A 21342-nucleotide genomic window follows, 5' to 3' on the forward strand; every position below is an offset into this window, starting at 1 on the left:
TGGTATTACAGATAGTAAGGGACTGCATATATCAATAAATGTCATAAAATAGGTCTTTAAATTTTGTCTCATATTTGTTGGAACATTTCTTATAATTAACATAAAAATGTTTCATTATAGGAACATGGTTTAATAAATCAAATTAATATATATATAGATAAAATATTTCTATTTGAATAAAGGCTGAGTAATTCTGAAAAAGTTGTGATAGAGATAACCTACATAATTAAAAAAATTAAGAAATATAATGAATAACAAGGGGAAAAGGATTAAACTTCTTAAAATTTTCAAAAAGTTTTTCAAAAGAATTATTATATGTAACCTTTTTTTCAGATATATTCTATGATGGTCTGTAACATTTGAAATTAAAGAACTTTTTTTGGGGGAAGTCCATAACTATATGAGAGAATTAAAATTCATTCATTCTCCAAAATGTTTCATTATTTTCTACTCTGTATTGAGGACAGTGGAGCTATTGTTCTCATTTTCATCTTAATTATAATTTAGCTGAAATGGAAAAAATCCCATAGTAGAAAACTGTCACATAAATTATAGCTCCTTTCTTATAGTTGAACATTTAGGTTATTTTAGTGTTAAGAATGCTGCAATATGTGGACATTTTAATTTTTAATTTTTAATTTTGGGTTGTATTTTTGGTTTTCTATATGTACACATGTTCCAGTCACTCTCCATTTCATTTTTTAGATCTCAATTCTGTTGATAGTTGAAAAATATTTATTCAGAACATATTATGTTTCAAGAACTGTACTGATTATTTTAATAAGTTATAAAATAACTGTTACATTCAGCTTCCTTTAAAAAAAAAAGATTTATTTTTATTATTTATTCATGCAAGAACTGGGTTGTAGGCCAGAAGTACAGGGAGTGAGAGGATTCAGCACAGAAAGAAGGGGGAGCAGAAAAGGCAGATCTACTGAAGTACACTGCTGAGGGTTACAGTGGGTGAGACAGGAGAGGACTGCTATGCCAGCTCCCTGGCATGGAATATAACTGAGGCTGTAGTGGTGAGTAGAGCTGAGACTTAAACCCTAGGCCATCAGGGAGGCCCTCAGCTTTATTTTCAACTTTAAATAGATGTGGTATGATTTCAGAGAACTGGGTTTATCTTATTACAAAAACATTTTCTCATTTACTTAACTGAGCATTACATTTTTGGTGGAGCAGAGTTTTGCCCAAGGAGAGGTAGTATGTTGGCTTAGTTACCACAAAAGATGTAAATGAGTACTAGATCCTTGCCCAAACAGAAAGATTTGATAGGAAAAGAACTAATGGTAGTTGAACCAGAGAATAATGTAAAAAAGAGGCAAAGGACATATAGTTGCACTATTTTTGTTTCATACTTTTGTTTTAATGACTATAAAATCTCAAAAGCAAACACTATTTTTTTAAAGATTTATTTATTTATTTATACAAGAACCGGGGTACAGGCCAGATGCGCTGGAGGGTGAGAGGATTTACCAGAGACAGAGTGGGAAATAGAACAGGCAGACTGATGAAATACACTGCTGAGGGGACCAGCGGGCGAGACAGGAGAGGTCTGCCACTCCATGTGGGACCCTCACCAGCTGGCCGGGATCAAACTAGCACTGCAGAGGCTGCAGACAGCTTCACAGTGCGGCGCTCAACCGCCTGCGCCACCAGGGGAGGGCCAGCAAACACTTTTTATATCCATTTTCTAGAACAAATTATATTTGCTAAGATTTATTTTTTTGAGATTAAAGACCCACTAAAACATGTCAAAAGATTTGACAAGGGAAAATATACACAAAATATATATAGCAGTTATTTGAAAGTGATGGAATAATAAAGTGTATTTGACTAAATTAAACTAGGTAATCTTAGTTAGATGCTAATATCTAATGATTTTATAGCTCCCTGTAAAGGTCTTATCTAATTTAGAGAGGTACTGTAGTTACCTGTACAGTGGCAAAAATAATAGATGTAGGATTTCAACCTTAAGTTCAACTTTTAACATACATATCCTTTTGCTCACATTTTGCTTTAGTGACTAATTTATACTGTGGCATATGAGTTTTATATTTATGAAATTACAATATGAAATAATGTTTACATTTTACAGTAAACCTGTAGTTTCATTGAACATTGTTTTTGCCACTTACGGAACTCTGTTGGTAGTTAATTAAGGTATACATGTACCAAGATCATTTTCCATTTTGCTTTGTACTCACAAATTGGTTATAAGTTTCACAAATGTATTGGTTAAATTTAATGAAAGGATAAATGGAAGTGAACTCTTGGCATTAATAGACCAACTTCAAAGCATGTTTGTTTCAGATGGTACATATAAGATTTCAGTGTTCCACAACTCTTTTTTTTTTTTTCATAGTTTACAGTGTACAAGTCTTTCATCCCATAGGTTGTGTATTAAAGTATGTTAATCTTTTTTTTAAATTTTATTTTTATATTCCCCGTATAATTGCAACCCCCTCATTCTGACACCAATGCCTCCCCTCCCGCCCCCCCCCCCCCCACAAAAGTGTCTCTGGTTCATAGTTTTTTGTTGATTTTGACTTTCACTTTCTTATAGTTATTCATTTTCCTGGTCCCTTATTTAAGTTTTCTAGATTCCTGCTATGAGTGAGACCATCCGGTATTTTTCTTTTTCTTTCTGGCTTATTTCGCTGACTTTTGTCCACAACTCTTGACAGTTCATTATATAAGTAGCATTTAGGGAAGTCAGATATTTGTAAAAGGTACCAACAAAAAAATTAGTGTCCTGACACAGTTAAACAAAAAGAGCAAGAATGTTTGGAATCAAACCCAGTCTTATTTACCAAAGTCAGTGCTGCTTTGTGCGGTCTTTTGGCAGTTTATTCAGATTATGTTTTATTTCTTTTTTAAATATTAAGGAAACATTTTATTAAGTAAGTTCTCTTTGGTTTTCAGAAATGGGCATATTGAAAATTAAAATACTTGCACAGGGTTTTTAAACTTCCATAAAATTAAGTGAAATATTTTCTTGGTTTAATTATAAAAAGTCTTGAATACTTTAATGTACATTTTGAATATGTATTTGTCATTTGAAAATAGAAAAATAACTTTAGATTTTCAGTAGAAATACTTTTTGAGTGTTACATCAATTCATTCTTTGCTTTTTAATTTTTCTTTTTTAGTTCACACCAAAGTATGTTAAGATCCCATTTCAAGGTAAGCTATCTTTTTTAATAACCCCTCTTCACTGCACTTTGATTATAAAATAATTGGTCAACATAAATTCTGAAATCTTTCTCCAACTTGCTTTCCATATTTTCTTTCAGTTTAAAATTTAAATAAAACTAAATTTAATAATGTAGTTCAACTTAGCACTATTTTTGAAAGAATTAAAATGTCTTGAAACACTGAAAATGGATATAATTGTTTTAATAATTTTAAGTTAAGCAATATTAAGGAATTCTGGTGACTTCTTGGGAGTAACAGAAATAATATTTTGATAGCAAGAAGATTTTTGGTATATAAAAATGTATAAAAAGCTTAATTTTATTTATTTAGCTTTTATGTTAACTTGTATTTCCTGCTTAAGAAGCTTAATTTTAATGTTGCACACAAACATTTAAAATGTTTTTGAAAAAGAGCTAAAAGATTTTTGTTTAATACTAATTCTTAGCTGAACAAGATAAAATAGACTAGAAAATATTACTGAAATTTGTAGAGACTTAGACCAATTTCTCATTCTCTCTCCATGTAAAAACTTTTCAGAATTAATAAGACTCTAAGAAAACAAAAAATAATCAGTAAAGTTCTCTTTAGAGAATGAATTATGAAAAGAATGAGGAAGAAAAATGCCAAGGAAGAAAAATACCCAAGAATGTACTAGATACCTCAGATATGAGCTAGAGAATAGGAATCATCTGTTCACAGAATGAAGTTGTGATCGAAGAAATTTCAGTTGGACTCCCCAGATACCCATGTGTAGGCTCCATAGTTATACGTTATGATGATGAATCTAATAATTAGGAAGCTGCTAAAAATAGTGAGACTATATAAGGCACAAAATGAAAATATTCATATTCCTACTTAGGAAATTTTTTTGTTATTGAGGAATAATAATATTACCCATTTGAAAGAAACAAATACCTATAATTTAAAAGGAAACAATTTCAGAAAAGATCATGTTTTATTGAATTATATACTTTTAATTGAGGTAATGTTTGGGTGCCCACATCAGGTATTGTCACTGTATGGTATGTATACCCAGCACCAAGCCTAAAATATATCTATAAAAAAAAGCAAATGACTTTTGCTGACAGAACATTTTGATAATAAAAGAATATAAAGAGTAAAAAAGAGAGAAAAGATAGTGCTATCATCTGTAGTGTTATAGAGAGAGCTAACTCTCAAATTCTTAAGATACAAGCTTCAAAAATGGTATTTTAGGTTCATAGTTCATATATTTCAAATATTGCTTTTTTTTTATAATTTTTTATCCCATATGACTTTTATAAGATAATTTTAGTTAAAAATTGTGGCAAATGCTCTTTTCAGTAGTAGTAAGTTTATAATTTTATAAAGGAAAAAGAAAATAAGTCTTCTTCCCTAAATGCTAAGGTCCTATCTAAAAAAGTCTTTAAAAACAAGGCATACTTATATAAGGTTTTTGTAGATGGCGAACCTAAGGGTCAAAATGTTTATTTTTCTACAAAAGCTGAGGGAAAATTTTGTTTATCCATACTTGTTTTAGTTATTATGTTTGAGTCTGGCTTAACAAAAATAGTTCATTTTTCCTTCACATAGAAGAAATCCAGTAAGGTTGATAGGGTGTTTCCATGGTCACCAGGGGCTCATGCTTTTTTATTTTTTTTTTTTATTTTATTTTTTTTTTAATATTAAATTTTATTTTTATATTCCCCCATACAATTGCAAACGCCCCATTCTGACCCCAATCCTTCCCCTCCCGCCCCCCACCCCCAAAAAGTGTCTTTGGTTCATAGTTTTTTGTTGATTTTGATTTTCACTTTCTTATATTCATTTTCCTGGTCCCTTATTTAAGTTTTCTAGATTCCTGCTATGAGTGAGACCATCCGGTATTTTTCTTTTTCTTTTTGGCTTATTTCGCTGAGCATGATCCCTTCCAGCGCCATCCATGTTGCTGCAAATTGCATGTGTTTATCTTTTTTGAATGCTGAGTAATATTCCATGGTATATATGTACCACATCTTCTTGATCCAGTCATCTATTTTTGGGCATTTGGGTTGTTTCCAAAGCTTAGCTATTGTAAACAGTGCTGCTATAAACATAGGGGTGCAGGTGTTCTTTGGAATTGATGTTTCTGTGTCCTTTGGGTAAATACCTAGGAGTGGAATTGCTGGATCATATGGAAGCTCTATGTTTAGTAGGTCCAGAAATCTCCACACAGCTCTCCATAGTGGTTGGACCAGTTTGCACTCCCACCAACAGTGCAGAAGAGTTCCTTTTTCTCCACACCCTCGCCAACATTTGTTGTTGCTAGTTTTTTGAATATGTGCCATTCTCACTGGTGTGAGATGGTATCTCATGGTAGTTTTGATTTGCATTTCCCTGATGACAAGTGATGTTGAACATTTTTTCATATGCCTGTTGGCCATTTGCATTTCCTCTTCAGAGAAGTTTCTTTTTAGCTCTTCTGCCCATTTTTTGACTGGATTATTTTCTTTGTTGTTGCTGAGTCTCATCAGCTCTTTGCAGATTTTTGTGATCAGTCCTTTATCATTAGTGTTGGGTGCAAAAATGTTCTCCCAGTTGGTGGGGTTTCTCTTTGTTTTTGTTATTGTCTCTTTTGCTGTGCAGAAGCTCTTTAATTTGATGTAGTCCCAGCTGTTTATCTTTGTCTTCACTATCACTGCTTTGGGTGATGTGTCTGTAAAGATGTCTTTGATGTGCAAATCCCGTAGTGTTTCGCCTATATTTCCTTCTATGTATTTTATGGTTTCAGGTCTTATGTCTAGTTCTTTAATCCATTTTGAGTTGATTTTTGTGTATGGTGTGAGGTAGTGGTCAAGCTTCATTCTTTTGCATGTAGCGACCCAGTTTTCCCAGCACCATTTATTGAACAAACTTTCTTTGCTCCAATGCATAGTCTTTGCTCCTTTGTCAAAGATTAGTTGACCATAAATCTGTGGGTTTATTTCTGGATTTTCTATTCGATTCCATTGGTCTGTATGTCTGTTCTTGTGCCAATACCATGCAGTTTTGATGAATATGGCTTTGTAGTATAGTTTGAAGTCTGGGAGTGTGATGCCTCCATTTCCTTCTTTTTTTTTCAGTAGAGCTTTGGCTATTCGGGGTTTTTGGTGATTCCATATGAATTTCATCAATAATTGTTCTATTTCTTTGAAGAATGCCATTGAGATTTTGATTGGAATAGCATTGAATCTGTATATTGCTTTTGGTAGGATGGCCATTTTAATAATGTTTATTCTTCCAATCCATGAGCAGGGGATGTCTTTCCATTTCATTGTGTCTTCTTCTATTTCTTTTAACAGTGTTTTATAGTTTTCTTTGTATAGGTCCTTTACCTCTTTTGTTAGATTTATTCCCAAATATTTGATTTTTTTTGTTTCAATAATAAAAGGGTGGTTTTTTTTGATTTCTTCTTCTTCAGATTTATTGTTTGTGTATAGGAAGGCTACTGACTTTTGCGTGTTGATTTTGTATCCTGCCACTTTACTGAATTGATTGATGAGTTGAATTAGTTTTTCTGTGGAGATTTTGGGGTTCTCTATGTATATTATCATATCATCTGCAAATAGTGATAGTTTGACTTCTTCTTTTCCTATTTGGATTCCTTGGATGTCTTTCTCTTGTCTTATTGCTCTGGCTAGGACTTCCAGTATTATATTGAAAAGCAGTGGTGAGAGTGGACATCCTTGTCTTGTTCCAGATCTTAATGGAATTGCTTTCAGCTTTTCACCATTGAGAATGATACTGGCTGTTGGCTTGTCATAGATGGCCTTTATGATGTTGAGTTATGTTCCTTGTATCCCAAGAATTTCAAGGGCTTTTATCATGAATGGGTGTTGCACTTTGTCGAAAGCTTTCTCAGCATCTATTGATATTATCATATGGTTTTTATATTTCTTTTTGTTGATGTGTTGGATAACGTTGATTGATTTTCGGATGTTAAACCATCCTTGTGCCCTGGAATGAATCCAACTTGGTCGTGGTGAATTATCTTATGGATACATTGTTGGATTCTGATAGCTAAAATTTTATTGAGGATTTTTGCATCAGTGTTCATTAGGGAGATTGGCCTGTAGTTTTCCTTTTTTGTGTTGTCCTTATTCGGTTTTGGTATTAGTGTAATATTGGCTTCATAGAACGTGTTTGGTATTGTCCCTTCCTTCTCAATTTTTTGGAAGAGTTTGTGAAGGATAGGCACTAATTCGTCTCTGAATGTTTGGTAGAATTCATTTGTAAATCCATCAGGCCCTGACTTTTGTTTTTGGGGAGGTTTTTGATTACCATTTCAATTTCGCTGCTTGTAATTGGTCTGTTTAGGTGTTCTATTTCTTCTTTATCTAGCTTTGGGTGATTGTAGAGTTGTAGGAATTTGTCCATCTCCTCTAGATTGTTGAACTTGTTTCCATATAACTGTTCATAGTAGTTACTGATTATTCTTTTGATTTCTGCTGTGTCCGTTGTGATTTCTCCTCTTTCATTTATGATCCTGTGTATTTGTGCTTTCTCCCTTTTTTCCTTTGTGAGCCTGGCTAGGGGTTTGTCTATTTTATTTATTTTTTCAAAGAACCAGCTCTTGGTTTCATTGATCTTTTGGATTGTTTTTTTAGTTTCAATTTCATTTATTTCTGCTTTGGTTTTTATTATTTCTTTTCTTCTACTGGTTTTGGGGTTTTTTTGTTGTTCTTTTTCTAGATCTTTGAGCTTCGAGATTAGGTTGTTTCTTTGAGTTCTTTCTTGTTTTTTGATGTGAGCTTCTATTGCTATATATTTTCCTCTTATTACTGCTTTTGCTGCATCCCATACATTTAGGATATTGGTGTCCTCCTTGTCATTCAATTCAAAGAATTTTTTAATTTCTTCTTTGATGTCCTCGTTAGTCCAGTGGTCTTCCAGTAGTGTAGCTTTTAATTTCCATGAGGTAGGATAGTTCCTTGCCTTCTTTTTATGATTTATTTCTAGTTTGATGCCTTCGTGGTCAGAAAAGATGGTTGGTATGATTTCAATCTTGGTGCATCTGTTGATGTTTGTCTTGTGCCCCAGTATGTGATCGATCCTGGAGAATGATCCGTGTGCGCTTGAGAAAAATGTATACTCCGTTTTTTTTTGGGTTTAGTGTTCTATAGATGTCTGTTAAGCCCAAATGCTCTAGGTCCTAATTTAGAGCTTTAGTTTCTTTACTTATTTTTTGTCTTGTTGATCTATCCATTGTTGATAGTGGTGTGTTGAAGTCTCCCACTACATATGTGTTTTCTCTGATGTCTGTTTTCAGAGAGGACAACAGTTGTCTGATATATTTTGGTGCTCTTTCGTTTGGTGAGTATATGTTAATGAGTGTTATTTCTTCTTGAAGTATTGTCCCCTTGATCATAATGTAGTGACCATTGGGGTCTCTTTTTATTTTTTTGAGTTTGAAGTCTGTTTTATCTGATATAAGTATAGCTGTTCCTGCTTTCTTTTTTGGCCCATTTGCTTGTAGGATTGTTTTCCATCCTTTGACTTTGAGCCTATTTTTATCTTTTGTAGCTAAATGTGTTTCCTGGAGACAGCAAAAGGTTGGGTTTTGTTTCTTAATCCAGGCTGCAACTCTGTGTCTTTTTATTGAAGAGTTTAGTCCATTTACATTTAGAGTTAATATTGATATGTTAGCATCTGTATTTGCCATTATGTTTGTCTTTCCTTTGATTTTATTTATTCTTTTAATAACTTTTTTTTTTTTTTGGTCTTCTTTCGTTGTTATTCGTCCCTCTGAGGTTCTGGCTTTAGGATTCCTTGTAGTATTTTTTGGAGTGGGGGTTTATTTGTAATGAAATTCCGGAGTTTCTCTTTGTCTGGGAAGGTCCATATTCTTTCTTCATGGAGGAAAGAGAGCTTTGCGGGATAGAGTATTCTTGGTTGGCATCTGTTTTCTTGGAGTCTGTTGACTATGTCCCTCCACTCTCTCCTTGCCCGTAGTGTTTCTTCAGAGAAGTCTGATGTCAGCCTGATTGGTTTTCCTTTGAATGTTATCTGTTTCTTCCCTCTTGTCAGCTTCATTATTTTTTCCTTGTCCTGGATTCTTGGGAGCTTTACTATTATGTGTCTTGCTGTGTTTTTCCTTTCGTCGTGGAAGTTTGGTGTTCTTCTTGCTTCTTGTATATCAATTTTCAGCTCCTTCTTCGCATTTGGGAAGTTCTCTTCAATTATCTCCTGGAATATTTTCTCTGTTCCTACATCTCTCTCCTCTCCTTCTGGGATTCCTATAACTCTTATATTTCCTTTCCTCATGGAGTCAGATAGTTCCCGAAGTCTTTCTTCATTCTTTTTCCTTCGTACTTCTCTTTCCTTTTCTGTTTTGGTTCTTTTTATTTCTGTGTCTTCAAGAGAACTTATTCGTTCTTCCATTTCATCTATTCTGCTTTCCTTGCTTTTCCTGGAGTTCTTTAGTTCCTCCATTAATTCTTTGATCTCCTGCATTTCTTTTACTTCCCTCTTTAGGGACTCAATTTCCTTCTTCTGATCTATCACTTTTTTAATCATGGCAATTTTAAATTCTCTTTCTGGAAGGCTCAGAAGTTCTTCCAAGTTGCTGTCGTTGCAATCTGGGGAGTGGTTTTCTTTTTGTGGTGTGCTTCTTTCCTGAGGAGTTGTTAGGTTGCGTGTGGTTCTTCTCCTCCCTACTGTCTGTTTTCTAATTTGTCGTATTCGTTGGGACACTGTGTTGCTCGGACTGACTGACATCTTGGGTGAACTTCTCCGCTCCCCTCTGGCTCTTCCAGGAGCCATCTCTGTCTTCTGGGGGAGCTTTCTGCTGGTTTTAGGCAGTTTTTACTGAAGAAATGTCCCTGTTCTCAAATGGCGAAGCGGGATGTAGTCCCTGTGCCTCCGGTTTCAGGCACACTCTTCTGCGCACCCGGTCTGCCCCGGACGTGGGTGCCTGCTCCCTCTGTGGGCTCAGACTGCTGGTCGGAAGGGGCCTGGCGTGGAATAACTTCCTGGCTGGCCACTGGGTCCTACAGAAGCCTTCTGCCCTTTTCAAGCAGTCTTAAGAAATTTCCTGTTCTTGGGGTGTTAGTGACTTTTTTTTTTCCTGGTCGCTAGGTGGCGCCAGAGATCTCTCCTATTGTCCTTGGGGGGCTGTTTTTCGCCTCCCCCCACCCTGTGGGACAGGGAACAGAGCGGGAATGGTAGGGTACACCTCAACAGCTTTGGGGTGCTGTGTCTGCCTTGTGCCCCACCGTCCTGGAGAACCCACGCCCCGAATTTTCGTGCCCCGGGTCTCAGTTCAAAGCCCTCAGGTCCAGGACGCGGGCTGTAGCCCAGTTCAGTGGCGCGGGAATGGCGCCTTTTGCACCGCTCCCGTGCCTGGGAGCCTGGTTCCTGCTCACTCAGGGAGGGACCTTCACGTCAGTGAGGACCTCCGCGCGTCTCCCCGCAAGCCTAGGTCGTCTCCCCGCAAGCCTAGGTCGCAGGCGCGGGGACCTGGGCAGCTGCGATCCGGGTCTGCACTTGCTTTTCAAGCGCGCCGAGCGCGCCACTTTTCCGCGCAAGCTTACCGGCAGCCCGGGCTGTGTGCGCGTGCGTCTCCCGGAGTCTTTGTTCTTCTCTAATGGCGCCGGGAGCCGTTCGCTCACCGCCGCGGCGGATCCTGCAGGGTTCGCCTCAGCTCCCGTTCACGGGGTGTGGTGGCTGCAATAGTTCCTTTCCAGGCACAGTCCCGCTTGCTGCGTCGTTTGTTCTTGTTGGCCGTTTTAGTTTGTTGTTTCCCTCCTCCCTGGCGGTCGGAGAGTGCCGCCTCTGTGGGCGGGGGAGGGGAGCAGGGTTCTGCGCTTCCCTCCCTTCTGGTCCTCTTTTATGGCCACTTTCTTCTTCGGGTAGTTTGCTGGAGTCACCCGTTTATCTTCTGTGTCCCAGTTCTCACTGGGACCTGCCGCTTTTCCTCCCTATTAACTTTTTTTAATGGGAGATCTTACTCGCAGCGTCTCCTCGCCGCCATGTTGCTCTCATGCTTTTTTATTTTTCTACTCTCATCACTGACACACCCCTTTCATGGTTTCATGATCTTTTTGACTGCTGGTACTCCATTGATCATATTAGTGTTCCAGGTAGAAATCAGGAAGAGGAAACTGGTAAAAAGGGTCATACCATTTATCTTTTGCTCCTTTAAGTTACCTTCTTGGATGTGTGTGCTATGTAACCTCTCATATTTTCTTAGCTAGAATTTAGTCATGTGATGACACAATTATTTGTCAAAGCAGGAAACAGTATTTAAAAGCTTGGTATCTTACTTCCTAAATAAAATTAGGGTTTTGTTACTAAGATTGCTTTACAGTGGGTAGGAAAAATGATAGGCAACTCCTACTTCTAGTGTTGCTCTAGCCAGTAACAGAATAAGTCAAATATTAGGGGATTATTTGGAATGAGGAAAATATTTCTTATAAGTGTTATCTCCCTTTACCCCCTTTTCAAGGGAAACACTTTAAAGCAGTCTTGTTAACAAAAATTTAGCTTTAATATTAAAAATGCAAAACAATTGGATTAGCAGTAATTGTCTGCATTTAACAGAAATAGTTTCCACTATCAGTGGGCCATTGAGTTGCTTGAGGAAGAAATGTTGAAAAGTTTTTCCGAAGGTTCTCACTGTTCTTTTAACTTAATCTATTTCACTTTGCTGCCAGTTTTACTGACTGTTTTCAGAATGGGGGAGTTACATTGCTCATTGGTTGGAAACATTAATATTGGTAAACATTTCCATACTACCTAAGGTGATCTGCAGGTTTAATATAATCCCTTTGAAATTTCAGTGGTATTTTTCACAGAAATTGAAAAAGTAATCCTAAAATTTATATGGAACTACAAAAGACCCCATTTAGTCAAGGCAACCTTGAGAAAGAACAAAACTGGATGCGTCACACTTTCTGATTTTAAACTATATCACAAAGTTACAGTAATCAAAAGAATATAATACTGGTATAAGAACAGATATAAATAAAGAGAAGAGAATTAAGAGCTCAGAAATAAATCCATTTTTAGTATTCCATGTAAGTCTATTAACTTGTGATAAAGGAGCCAAGACTATACAATGGGGAAAGAATGGTCTTTTCAATAAATGTTGTTGGGAAAACTTTTGTAGTTACATGCAAACGAGTATAATTGGACTACTATCTAACCCTACACACACAAGTCAACTCTAAATCAATCAAAGACTTGAAAATAAGACCTGAAATATTAAAACTAGAAGAAAACATGGAGTAAATCTCTTTGACATCAGTCTTCACATCAGTCTTTTTTAGAACTGAAAATAAAAATATAAAACAAAAAATACAAAAGCAAAAACTGAAAGCAAAAATAAACAGATGGAACTACATTAAACTAAAAAAACTTCAGGACAGCGAAAGAAACCAACAAAATGAAAAGGCAACCTACTCAACTGGAGAAAACATTTGCAAATCATATATCTGATAAGGGGTTACTATCTAAAGTACATTAAAAACTAATATAACTCAGTAACAAAAATTCAATCCAATTAGAAAATGGGTGGAGGATTCAAATAGACATTTTTCTAAGGAAGACATACCAATAGCCAATAGATACATGAAGAAAGTGCTTAACATATAAAATAAGTCACAAGGAGAAAGGTAATTACCAGATGGTTTCACTTATATGTGGAATATAGAGAAACCAAACAAAAGGTCAGACAAAGACAAACCTTGTAAGCTGACCAGTAGATCTGAAGCACCCAGAAGGGGAGAGATAAGGGGAGAGAAAAGAGGAGAACTGAGGATAGGAGGGGGATGAGCACATTTGACTTAGGCTACCAGAAGGGGGATGTGGTAGGGTGGGAACAAAGGGGAGAGAGGGGCCCAATGGAGGATTAATGGGGTTTTGCTGATAATGAGGTGAAATAACATATATTTGTACAGATGTAAATCTATAATCTAAGACATATATTGTGATATAAATCAACATTACCCAAATAAATAATAACTTTATAGGGAAAAAGTGCTTGACATTACTAATCATCATCAAAATGTAAGTCAAAACCACAATAGGTTATCACTTCATTGCTCTTAGAATTCCTAGTATCAAAAAGACAAGAAATAGCAAATGTTGACAAGGATGTGGAGAAAAGGAAACCCTTGTCTATTGTTGGTAGAAATGTAAATTGTTGCAACCACTGTGGAGGGTTTCTCAAAAAATTAAAAATCAAACTACCATATGATTCAGCAGTTCCACTTCTCGGTATATATTCAGAGTGAGAATATGATCTTGAAGAGCTACCTGTACACCTATGGTCTTAACAGTGTTATTTACAATAGGCAAGACATGAAAATAACCTAAGTCTAGTCAGTGGATAGATGGTTAAAGAAGATGTCACACACACACACACACACACACACACACACACACACACACAGTAGAATATTGTTCAACCATGAGAAGGAATGAAATTCTGCCATTTGTAACAATATGGATGGACCTTGAGGGCATTAGGTTAAGTAAGATAAGCCAGACAGAGCAATACAAATACTGTATAAAAACACTTATATTTGGAGTCTAAAAAAGCTGGCTAGGAGAGGACAGTAGGGGATTTGTTGAGTATGATCAGAGTTGTTAAAAGATTAGCTCTTAAATGTTCTCACCCCCAAAATGAGATGATAATCATGTAATATTATGGAAGTGTTAGCTAAGGATATGGCTATGGTAATTAATAAAATATTTTTGCAATAAATAAGAGGATCAAATCAGCATGTGTTAATACCTTATACTGACATATTTTTTCTATGTCATTTTTATCTAAATAATTTGAAAATAACAAAAATGGAAGGTAGTAAAAAAGGTAGTAATATAGAAAAGGAAACTGGGGAGCCAGATGTGATTTTAAAGGTATAAGCTAGTATGAAAGACTACAAAATAGATGCAAAGAGATAGAGTTAGAACAAGAAAGAAAAAATGTTTAGAAGCAGGAGGCAGCAACACAAGAATGACAGAAGTATGCAGGAAAGACAGGGAAAGGCTAGAAAGAGGGAGGGACAAATAGAAGGAAAGAGGAGGGGAAAGACACAGGCATGAAAGAGGGACAGGGGAAGAAAGGAAGAGAAGAAGAAAAAGAAAGGCAGGTATGCAAAGACAGAAAGGCTGGTGAATGAAATGGAGCAAGAAGACTAGAAAAAGGCTTTGAAAGAATGAATAAAGAAGGAAGGAGCAAAATAAAAAGGGGGTAAGTGGGAGGAAAGAAAGATGTATAAGTGATGAGTCTGTGGGAAACAGTAAAGTACAAAAGAAGGGAAATTTGAAGGCGAGAGAGATAAGGATGTGAAAAGGGGGAGCTAGTAAGAAAATTAAGTACAATTGTGGACAGGGGAAAATCTAAAATGAAGTTCATCAAGATATTACAGTAAAATAAAATAGATGGATAACAGCTAGATAGGAAGGTAGGCAGATAGTTAGGTTGGTTTCTAAAATACAAATAGCTAAAGCCATAGGTAGGTAATTAATAGAACTAATTTTGAAAGGGAGAACCCAGTGAAACAAGTCAGTATATGAAAGAAAAAAGAGTTAGACTGGGAAAAGAAATAAAAAACATTTTAAAAAGGGGCTGGTTTATTCCCAAGTATTTTTTTTTTTTGTTTCAATAATAAAAGGGATTTTTTTTTAAATTTCTTCTTCTTCAGATTTATTGTTGTGTATAGGAAGGCTACTGATTTTTGCGTGTTGATTTTGTATCCTGAAACTTTACTAAACTGATTGATTAGTTTAATTGTTTTTATGTGGATTTTTTGGGTTCTCTATGTATACACATGCAGTTTGCAGCAACATGGATGGAGCTAGAAGGGATCATGCTCAGTGAAATAAGTCAGAAAGAAAAAGAAAAATATCGGATGGTCTCACTCGTAGCAGAAATTTAGAAATCCTAAATAAGGGACCAGGAAAAAGACTAATTAATACAAAGTAAAAATCAAAATCAACAAGCAACTATAAACCAGAGACACACTGCAGGTTGGGGTGGGGGGGTCGAGGAGAGGAAGGATTAGGGTCAAAATAAGGGGGGGTGCGATTGTATGGGGAATATAACCAAAATGAAAATGCATACATTGTGCAAAAATTAAAAATGATGTAAGAATTATATAAAATAAAATATTAAAAAAATAAAACCCTTGCATCAAAAATAAAATAAATAAAAAGGGGCTGTTAGTTAGAAAGTAAAACAAAAATAATATAGACGGGCTAGGTTAGGACAGGACAGGACAGGCTAAGAAGAGATGAAAGCAGGCAGATAAGTACAGAGGCAAAATAGAAATACAGAGCAGTACCAAGAAAAGGGTATGAGGAAATGGAATAAAGGAAGGAAAGGAGAAAATACAAAGGAAATAAAGAGAAGATGTTTAAAATGTTTAGCTTTTAAGAAAAAGTATAAGAAAAAAGTATGGCTATAATATGAAAGTAAGAATGCTCATTGTGAAATACTTGTCACACGTTAATATTCATATGTATCACTTGCGAGATTTTGAAAATTGAAGTTTCTGATTCAGTAGCTCTAGGGTGGGGTCTGATATTCTGTATTTCTAACAAGCTTTTAGGCGATGCCAGTGTCACAGACTGGGTACTGCATTTTGAGAAGTAAGATGACAGGAAATAATAGAGGGAGGGGTACTAAGAGATTTGTTTCAAATAGGTACCCATCTTGTGGCATATATACACAATGGAATATTCAGCAATCAAAAAAGATAAACTCATGCCATTTGCAGCAACATGGATGGAACTAGAAGGAATTATGCTCAGTGAAATAAGCCAGAAGGAAAAAGAAAAATATCGGATGATTTCACTTATAGCCAGAATACAGGGGAACCCAATAAGACATCAGTGTAAAAAAATAATAACAGTACAAAACACAGCAAAGCAAAACAGACAATTATAAATCAGAGACATCCTGCAGGGGAGGAGGAGGGAGGAGCACAGGGGACTGAGGTGATGGTGTCCAGGTGCACTGGTGAAGGAAACTCTATGGGGACTACACCTGAGGGAGTGGGGGGAAGCAAATATTGTTTAAAAATGAACAATGATGTAAAAAATAAAAAAATTAATAAAAAGAAAAAAAAACAAATAGGTACCCATCTTAGGTTTATACTGAAATGATATTTGTGTTCCTAGTCTAGCTGCTTGTTTTCTTAATCTTGGACTGACCACCTTCAGTACTTCTTTACACCAGTTTTTTTTTTTAAGAGGGAGAAAGATTGATAATTCAGAGTGGTTACCTGGATGTTTTGAGAAGTAAAACCTGGAAGAATTTGGAAAAATTATTTCTTTGAACATTTGGAAACACATTATTCTTAAGAATCTTTTGAGAGTGACTAGTCTGTGTAGTGAAATGCAGATGTTTTGGGAGAAGAAGGAAGGCATAATTATTGATAGCTTATGATAGCATATGTGGTCTTGGTTGATAGTTGATGACATAGAAATGCATGCTTTTCTAAGTTATACTCTCTTAGTTTTCTGCATTGATAAGAGAATATTTCTTTCTTTTTTTCCCCCGGTAATCTCTTTGGACAGTTTTTATATTATGAAAATTTAATCTCATGTTTTCTTTGCCTGGTATAACTGAGATCATATTGTGTGAGAGATTAGACCCTTACATCTAATTGTCATTTAATAATTATTTGATCATTTTCTAATTATAATATCCTTTTTATACTAATAATAATGCTTGGGGTATTTCAACTAATTATCTAGTGAAGGACACTGGAAATACTTTTTTTAAAATTTTGTGTATAATTCTTTTGAAAAATAGTGTTTTAAAGAAGTCATGTAGTATGCAACTATTGTATTCCTGAATTGATTAGTTCATTAATTTTTTTTTTAACATTTTCAGTGTCCCTGAATGAGATTTCATTGCTGGTTGATACCACATATTTAAAGAGATTTGGATTATGGAAAAGTAAGGATGATGATCACGGGAAAAGGAGTCATGCTATTCTTTTCCTCTGGGTCTCTTCAGATTATCTTCAAGCTATTCAGACCCAGTTAGAAAATACTATGTTAAGCCAACAATGTGAGTATACAATTTCAAATTTGGTAAGTTTTAGGATAGCTGAAAAATGTAGTAAATAAGGTATCTGTTAAAATAATTTAGAATAATTTACTTCTAAAATAATCTAGTAGAATTATTCCATTGAATTTAAATTTATTTTGATGAAACTATACTACAAAGCCATAATCATCAAAACTGCATGGTATTGGAACAAGAAACAGACATACAGACCAATGGAATCGAATAGAAAATCCAGAAATAAATCCACAGATTTATGGTCAACTAATCTTTGACAAAGGAGCAAAGACTATGCATTGGAGCAAAGAAAGTTTGTTCAATAAATGGTGCTGGGAAAACTGGGTCGCTACATGCAAAAGAATGAAGCTTGACCACTACCTCACACCATACACAAAAATCAACTCAAAATGGATTAAAGAACTAGACATAAGACCTGAAACCATAAAATATATAGAAGGAAATATAGGCGAAACACTACGTGATCTGCACATCAAAGACATCTTTACAGACACATCACCCAAAGCAGTGATAGTGAAGGCAAAGATAAACAGCTGGGACTACATCAAATTAAAGAGCTTCTGCACAGCAAAAGAGACAATAACAAAAACAAAGAGAAACCCCACCAACTGGGAGAACATTTTTGCACCCAACACTAATGATAAAGGACTGATCACAAAAATCTGCAAAGAGCTGATGAGACTCAGCAACAACAAAGAAAATAATCCAGTCAAAAAATGGGCAGAAGAGCTAAAAAGAAACTTCTCTGAAGAGGAAATGCAAATGGCCAACAGGCATATGAAAAAATGTTCAACATCACTTGTCATCAGGGAAATGCAAATCAAAACTACCATGAGATACCATCTCACACCAGTGAGAATGGCACATATTCAAAAAACTAGCAACAACAAATGTTGGCGAGGGTGTGGAGAAAAAGGAACTCTTCTGCACTGTTGGTGGGAGTGCAAACTGGTCCAACCACTGTGGAGAGCTGTGTGGAGATTTCTGGACCTACTAAACATAGAGCTTCCATATGATCCAGCAATTCCACTCCTAGGTATTTACCCAAAGGACACAGAAACATCAATTCCAAAGAACACCTGCACCCCTATGTTTATAGCAGCACTGTTTACAATAGCTAAGCTTTGGAAACAACCCAAATGCCCAAAAATAGATGACTGGATCAAGAAGATGTGGTACATATATACCATGGAATATTACTCAGCATTCAAAAAAGATAAACACATGCAATTTGCAGCAACATGGATGGCTCTGGAAGGGATCATGCTCAGCGAAATAAGCCAAAAAGAAAAAAAAATACCGGATGGTCTCACTCATAGCAGGAATCTAGAAAACTTAAATAAGGGACCAGGAAAATGAATAACTATAAGAAAGTGAAAATCAAAATCAACAAAAAAATTATGAACCAGAGACACTTTTAGGGGGGCGGGGGCGGGAGGGGAGGGATTGGGGTCAGAATGGGGGGCTGCAATTGTATGGGGAATATAACAATAAAATTTATAAAAAAAAAAATAAATAAAATAAAATAATGCAAATATTAAAAAAAAAATAAATTTATTTTGATGAATTAAAAATAGTTTTATCCCTTAATGTTATATGTTTCAATTTTTTAAATTTTTCTTAATTTCTCCTGATAAATTTACTCAAGCAAGTGAAATTATTTGTAAAGTAAACGGGGATACTTTATATTTTTTGCAGTTGCCATCCTTGGCTATATTTCTTTTTTTAAAAAGATTTATTTATTTTTTTTAAAGATTTATTTATGCATACAAGAACTGGGGTACAGGCCAGAGGTGCAGGGGGTGAGAGGATTCACCAGAGATGGAGCAAGGAACAGAACAGGCAGACCAACTGAAATACACTGCTGAGGGGAGCAGCAGGCGAGTCAGGAGAGGTCTGCTGTACCATGTGGGTTTCCTCCCTGGCCAGGGATCGAACTCATGCTGCAGTGGCTGCGAATAGCTTCATAGGCTGCTGCTTAACCCCTTGCGCCACCAGGGAGGCCCTAAAGATTTATTTTTATTTATTTATGCATACAAGACCTGGGGTATAGGTCAGAGGTGCAGCAGGGGAGGTGAGAGGATTCACCAGAGACAAAGTGGGGACAGAACAGACAGATTAAGGAAATACACTGCGCACTGTGAGGGGAGCAATGGACAAGACAGAAGAGGTCTGCTGTGCCATGTGGGTAGCTCCCTGGCTGGGAATCACTCATGTTACAGTGACTGGTGATAGCTTAATAGTGCTGAGACTCAATCCCTTGTGCCACCAGGAGTCCCCTTGGTAATATTTCTTATGAGAGTTGCATACAGGTTTTATACTGAACTGTGACAGAGATAATCAGTGGTAAAGCTAAATACAATACAGAAGTCTTTTACCTTCAACATTTTCTTTAGTTTCTAAAAAAGAAAACTCAGTTTTTATATATATATATATATATATATATAATATAGATATATATGAATATATAGCTATAAGATATGTATCTATAAGATATATATTCCTAAGACTAGGGTCAAATATTTTGTGTATGCCCCTCTAACACTTACTCTCTATAGTCTTAAGATGTTTCCCAATTGTGATTAGTTTTCCAACTTCTAAAGGAATCTGGATTTAGGAATTGGATAAATCACATTAGTGAGAACTAAGTTTTAGTTCACATCTCTTTGATCTCTCTGCCTTTCCCCCATTCTGCCTTGTACATTAAAGATATTCAGAGTAAAGAAATTATTTAAAAACAAGGTATTAAATAAATTTTATATCTTTAGAATGATTTTCTTATTCTAATCCCAGGCTGATTGGGAGAAATGATTAAATAGCAAAGAAATTGGGGAAATAGAGATAGTCATTTAAATCATGTGGAGAGAGAATATCTTCTGAGCTTGCTATTAATACAATTGATGAAAGAAAATGATTTTGAAGGAAGTGTTTGGCTTGGAATACTTAATTGATAGATTTGATATATGGAGGTGACTAGAGAAAAATAATTGCATGTCATTTATTAACTTATTTATACATTCATTGACAAATGTTTACTAGTACCTACTATATGCCTGAGACTGGAGTTGTAGTGGTCACTACCATTGTGAAATTTCCATTCTATTGCAATAGGAGTCCAAAAATTGTGAGTTTTGGGTCTAAGTTACTCATGGTCTGTTGTTTGGGGATTAGTTTATTTGAGTTATTAACTAACATACAAAATATTTTGGGGTTTATATATCAACTTACTATTTTTAATAATTAAAATTGGAAAATAATATTATTGATAAATAATTGGTTTCTTTTTTATTTTATAGCAAAATCCAATGAATTCATTTTCCTTGAGCTATACAATTCTATTTCACAAAGAGAAGAATTAAAATTGAAAGATATTATGACAGCAATAAGTACAACCAATGGAGATTTAGAGCTTTCTTATCCATTGAATTGGCTTCAGGCACGTCCTTTATTTCAGAACCTTTCTCCAGAAGAAAGTTCTTTATATCATTTTACCGTGCTTCAACTTGTCCTTTTCCTGCTGTTGCTGCTGCTGCTGAAGAAGTGAAAATGAAGCCAGTATCTCAGGTTAGCATTGGTTAATATAATTGGTGAAGGGGAAGGGGGATGTTCAGTTAAAATTCTTTCACTGATGTTAGGTTGATTTCAAAATGCTAATTATCAAAAGGGCACAGGACCCATGCTGAAAGAACTCCAGTGCCAAAGAACTCCAGACTAGAACAGTCTGATCAACAGTCAATAAAGTCAATAATAAAGAATAAACAAATCTCCGCGATTCTGTATAGATATATTTAAGTCACTGAATGAATGAATAAGTAAATAATAAACGGTAGGTAGAAGACAGTTTTTCTTAGAAAATTATTCTAGTTAATAAATGTAGAAGAATAAGAAATATAAAGCCACCACTGGACCATAGTTTACGATTGTTAAAGCAGTGTCCACTGTGGGACGCTAAATTTAATGTGAAAAATAAAGGAGAAGTAGTAAGTTGCAACTTTGCAGTGGTGAAACCTGAAAGCCTTCACCTTAACCCAAGTTATCAAATTTAACATCATCTGCAATAAAATATAATGACTAATGTACCCTAACATGTCATGTGCTGAGGG

General features: G+C 35.5%; 1 protein-coding gene across 1 annotated transcript in view; it reads left to right on the plus strand.

The window, feature by feature from the left end:
- SENP7 (SUMO specific peptidase 7) overlaps positions 1 to 21342 on the plus strand; it is a 168385-nt gene that overhangs the window by 102999 nt on the left and 44044 nt on the right. The window contains exons 12-13 of the mRNA XM_054700652.1: positions 3156 to 3189; positions 17045 to 17224. Of these exons, the coding sequence (XP_054556627.1) occupies positions 3156 to 3189; positions 17045 to 17224 (214 nt within the window). The remainder of the gene's footprint in view (positions 1 to 3155; positions 3190 to 17044; positions 17225 to 21342) is intronic.

The sequence above is a fragment of the Talpa occidentalis genome, unplaced genomic scaffold, assembly GCF_014898055.3.
Source record: "Talpa occidentalis isolate TD23 unplaced genomic scaffold, MPIMG_talOcc4v2.1 talOcc4.4, whole genome shotgun sequence".
Taxonomy (NCBI): domain Eukaryota; kingdom Metazoa; phylum Chordata; class Mammalia; order Eulipotyphla; family Talpidae; genus Talpa; species Talpa occidentalis.